At 35.9% G+C, this 3,826-nt stretch overlaps 1 protein-coding gene across 1 annotated transcript; it reads right to left on the bottom strand.

The window, feature by feature from the left end:
* Positions 1 to 300: 300 nt before the first annotated feature.
* LOC149625328 (zinc finger protein 862-like) lies at positions 301 to 2,132 on the bottom strand. The gene is made up of 3 exons (XM_089852134.1): positions 1,256 to 2,132; positions 1,042 to 1,170; positions 301 to 932 (listed from the first exon to the last, which is right to left on the bottom strand). The coding sequence occupies exons 1-3, from the start codon at positions 2,130 to 2,132 to the stop codon at positions 301 to 303; spliced, it is 1,638 nt and encodes a 545-aa protein (XP_089708260.1).
* Between the last annotated feature and the right edge of the window lie 1,694 nt (positions 2,133 to 3,826).

Here is a 3,826-nt window from a genome sequence, read left to right as displayed (position 1 = left end):
GCGTATAATATTCAAACTGGTCCCCAAGACCAGTTACCCCCGTGCGATTTATTATAATACTGGTCCCATTTCAAAATTATTTACAAATATAAAATTACACGGTCGGAAATCATTTTCAATAATTTTATTTAGCCAATTAAAATAGTTAATAACATATATCACATAGTTAGGATATCACATTATATTGAGCTTATTTTTTCAGTAGTTTTTTTAAAAAACTATTACACTAAGATATCACAAATTTTTGAGCTTAGTTTTTAAGTAGTTTTTTTTTTGGAATATTACACTAAGAGAAAGTTTTTAAGGATTCTCAATTAAATTAAACAGAATATTTTCAAAGTCTGAAAATTCAGAATCATTTGAACTTGAGGTGCTAGGGTTTTTGGCAGGTAATTTCCTGTTGTTGAGTCTTCTGCGACTGTCATTCAACCAAAGCGTTAAAGCTGGGATAGGCTCAAAATCTTGCAATGAAATTCTTTGCAAACAAATTCTTAAGGAATTATCTAAGTTTTTGGAACTTATTAGTGTGCGATCTATGCTTTTTATAATGTTGCATTTGCTGAATCCCCTTTCAGCCTCAGCTGATGAAGGTGTAACTAATGAAATCACTTCGAATATCTTGCAAAGAGCAGGATATCGGTTGATGTATGTTTCTAAGGTTAATGAATATACATTTTTTGGAGAGTTCCTAACTTTGAATGGCAACTGGGTAGCTACCATTCTTTTAAATGATGTAAATTCTGTTTTAAGGCCCATGAATTCTTCATCGGTTAGCAATGGTTTGAAAAAGATTCCCAACTCGTTTATTTCAGATCTTCCAAACTCATCCAATCGTTTGAGATCACCAGGCCATATTCGTGTATCAAATATGTGTTCACCGGGAATTTTATCTGTTGCTTCTAGGAGTTTTTCCAAAATGTTGTATATTGCGTCTGAGTATTAGTTGGAGCCTAAATAATCTAACTATAATGAGCTAATAAAATAACTAGTCAGTTAATTAATGACATAAAGTTTAATTGTGCTGAGAGGCTAATACGTTACAAGACGTTAAGACGAGCGTAGTGTTTTCCCCGTTCCGGTGTAGGGCGCGTATTCCGCGTGACTCTATAAACAAAGGAGAGATAATATCTCGTCTAGACTTATATCCGAGAATGGGAACGCTAGCGACATCTAGGTTAAGGGGATACGAAAACACAACACAAAAATAATGCAACATTTTCGCACAAGTCCGTGCATTCTTGAAGGAAGGCGTTACAATTGTCTAAATCCATTCTTATAGGCACACCCCGAAATTCACCGGGTACTTGCAAAAGCTCATTCGTCACTGACTTAACTTTACTTCCCCCTTCATATTTCAGATTTCTCATTTCACTTATCGAGCTTTTAATTTCATCTTTTGCTTCGTACATCAAAATATCACTTTTCTGAAGCTTTTCAGAAAGATGGCCAAGTTGGAAGTATATGTCAAACATCAGGGCGAGGGTGGCAATGAATGACGAGTTCGCAGTTTTTACATTTAGTTCTTTGGCCTTAGCTTGTGTTTTAGTGTCATTTGAGGTGGCCTCCATTTCTCTCAGATGCAGTACCAATGCTTTCCAATTTCTTTCCACTGCTTTAACAGATTTGAAATGAAATGCAAGCCATCTTGTCTTAGGTAAGGATCCAAATTTCAAGATTGTTTCTTCAACCTGGAGCGCAATCTCCTGAATACCTTCAAGCTTCTTGTAAGATTTGTGGTAGAAGGTGAAGATGTCTCTTATAGTTTCTGCAAAATCTTCAATTTTCTTATTTCCTTTGAAGGCTTCCTTGCATAAGAGCTCAATTTTGTGCGCCATACAGTGCATTCCAATGAGAAAGTGATCATTCTTCTGTTTCCTAAGGATTTGTATCAAACCGTTATGTTTTCCATGGTAAACGGACGCACCATCTGTACCAATGCATCCTAATTTTTCAATCCAGTTTATCATTCCAAGTGAATCAAAATGAGTTTTGAGACTATTTTCAAGGTGTACAGCGCTACCAGATTCTGGTCTTAAAATGGTTAAATATTTTGTGGTTGGTTTTCCTTTTTCTAAAACACAGACGTAAACTATTTCATGGTTAATACTGCTTCGGTCTGTTGATCCATCCATTATTATGGCAAAAACATTTGCACTTTTCAATGCTTTTGTGGTTTCATTTTGATAAACTTTTGAAATGTACTGTGCAAAATATGGTACAGTTTTAGAATGACTAGTATATGCGATTCCCATAGAAATTCCGTTTGTTTTCTGAAGTTGGCATAATTCAGGAAATTTTTTGAAAGACAGATTTGACACTATTATATAAAGGCCCGTTCGCAAAAGCGCTTTTTGCTCAAGCTGATTGCTGATAGAACAGAATGCAGTTCCAGCTTCCAATTTACTCGATAAGCGACTGCTTTACGGCGTCAGCTTCAGCTTCCGCGAATTCGTTCACATAAGCGCTGGTTTGGTCGCGCTGATTCTTGAATCTAGTCACTGGCGTCATGAAAATAGCGGACGAACACAGGGAGCGCAGCCAAAACTTATAAATTCCTTACATGAAAAATAGGATTTTATAGGAGAAAAACTGTGTTTTTATAGGCAAATATTGGAATAAAAATGCTTATATATAGTATTATTTTGGCGTAAATATTGTAGAAAAATTTCATAAGAAAAAATACTATACTTTGAAAGGAGGAACTTAATTAAATATAATTTAAAAAAGATCTGAGCAAGCAAGGGAAGCTCCGCAATTTCGGTCTCTAGTCAAATGTGATCGCGATAAAAAGAGCTAAATATTAATAGATTTGATGCTAAACCATAGGAAAACTTCGACATAGTCAAAAATATCGGATATTTAGGACCTTATATGAAATTATAGGATAATATTGGACATGATCAAAAATATAAGATTGAAATAGGAATTGTAAGAAGATGGAAATCGAGCCAAAGTTTTGCTTTTATTGTTTAAAAGGAAAAAAAGCTGTTTAGCTTTGGTTTAAACCAAAATTGTCAATGTATTTCGCTCTCTGTTCAGCTTTTAAAGCCTTTACGGCTTCTTTTTTATTTTAGAGACATGTTACCCGCACAAGCACGAAAACTTCGCTTCTGTGCGTTTTAGCAGGAAAAAATAATTAATAACGCTGATCAGCTGTATATCTAGCAGCGATAGATCGAGGCTGACTCCGACAATCAGCCTCTGCTACCAGCTTACGCCCGTATGAAACCCGCCTAAGCTCTTTTGAGAACAGTCACGGAAGACGCCGAGAGCAAACTCCGCCTACTCTCTCAGCAATCAGCTTGAGCAAAAAGCGCTTTTGCGAACGGGCCTTAATAAACGGTGTTAAAAATGTACGTTAATCTAGTCTGGTGAATCTCATTTAGCTTCAAGATGGCCATGGGTAAAGGCTCTGTAGATACTTCTGCAGCTTTTTTAAGTGCAGCTACACAATTCAGATGTGAAGAAGATTTTTCATGTACTTTAATAGTTGATACTTGAAAATTACTAGTTCCCTGAACAAAATAATTTGAGCTTTCTTTAAAATTATTTCCTCCTTCATTGCTCCTACAGACTTTACAGTACATGAGGTTATCGTCTTCGTCAAAGTCTAAAAATGTGTACTCATTTTTCCAAGATTGAAGAAATTTCCTTTTCTTTCCCTTCAGTTGCTTTGACGAGCCAACTGCAGCACCCTTTGAAAGACTAGTGGGAGTGGCATGACTTGTATCTTCGACTTCTTGAACTTGCAAATCTTCCTGAGATTCTTGAACTTGCAAATTTTCCTGAGATTCTTGACCTTGCAAATTTTCCCGAGACTTTTGAA

This window comes from Phalangium opilio, unplaced genomic scaffold, assembly GCF_054372755.1.
Source record: "Phalangium opilio isolate 3A_F unplaced genomic scaffold, DU_Popi_V2 ptg000105l_1, whole genome shotgun sequence".
NCBI lineage: Eukaryota > Metazoa > Arthropoda > Arachnida > Opiliones > Phalangiidae > Phalangium > Phalangium opilio.
Note: the sequence above shows the minus strand (reverse complement) of the source record. Positions and strands in the feature narration are given on the sequence as shown.

Excerpts from the sequence above, each read along its gene's own strand:
- LOC149625328 (XM_089852134.1), bottom strand. The coding sequence starts at position 2,132 with ATGGATGGATCAACAGACCGAAGCAGTATTAACCATGAAATAGTTTAC. Across the intron at positions 1,171-1,255 it reads AAGAATGGATTTAGACAATT|ATGTCGCTAGCGTTCCCATT; the intron begins GTAACGCCTTCC and ends CCCTTAACCTAG. Across the intron at positions 933-1,041 it reads TACGCTCGTCTTAACGTCTT|ACGCAATATACAACATTTTG; the intron begins GTAACGTATTAG and ends ACTAATACTCAG.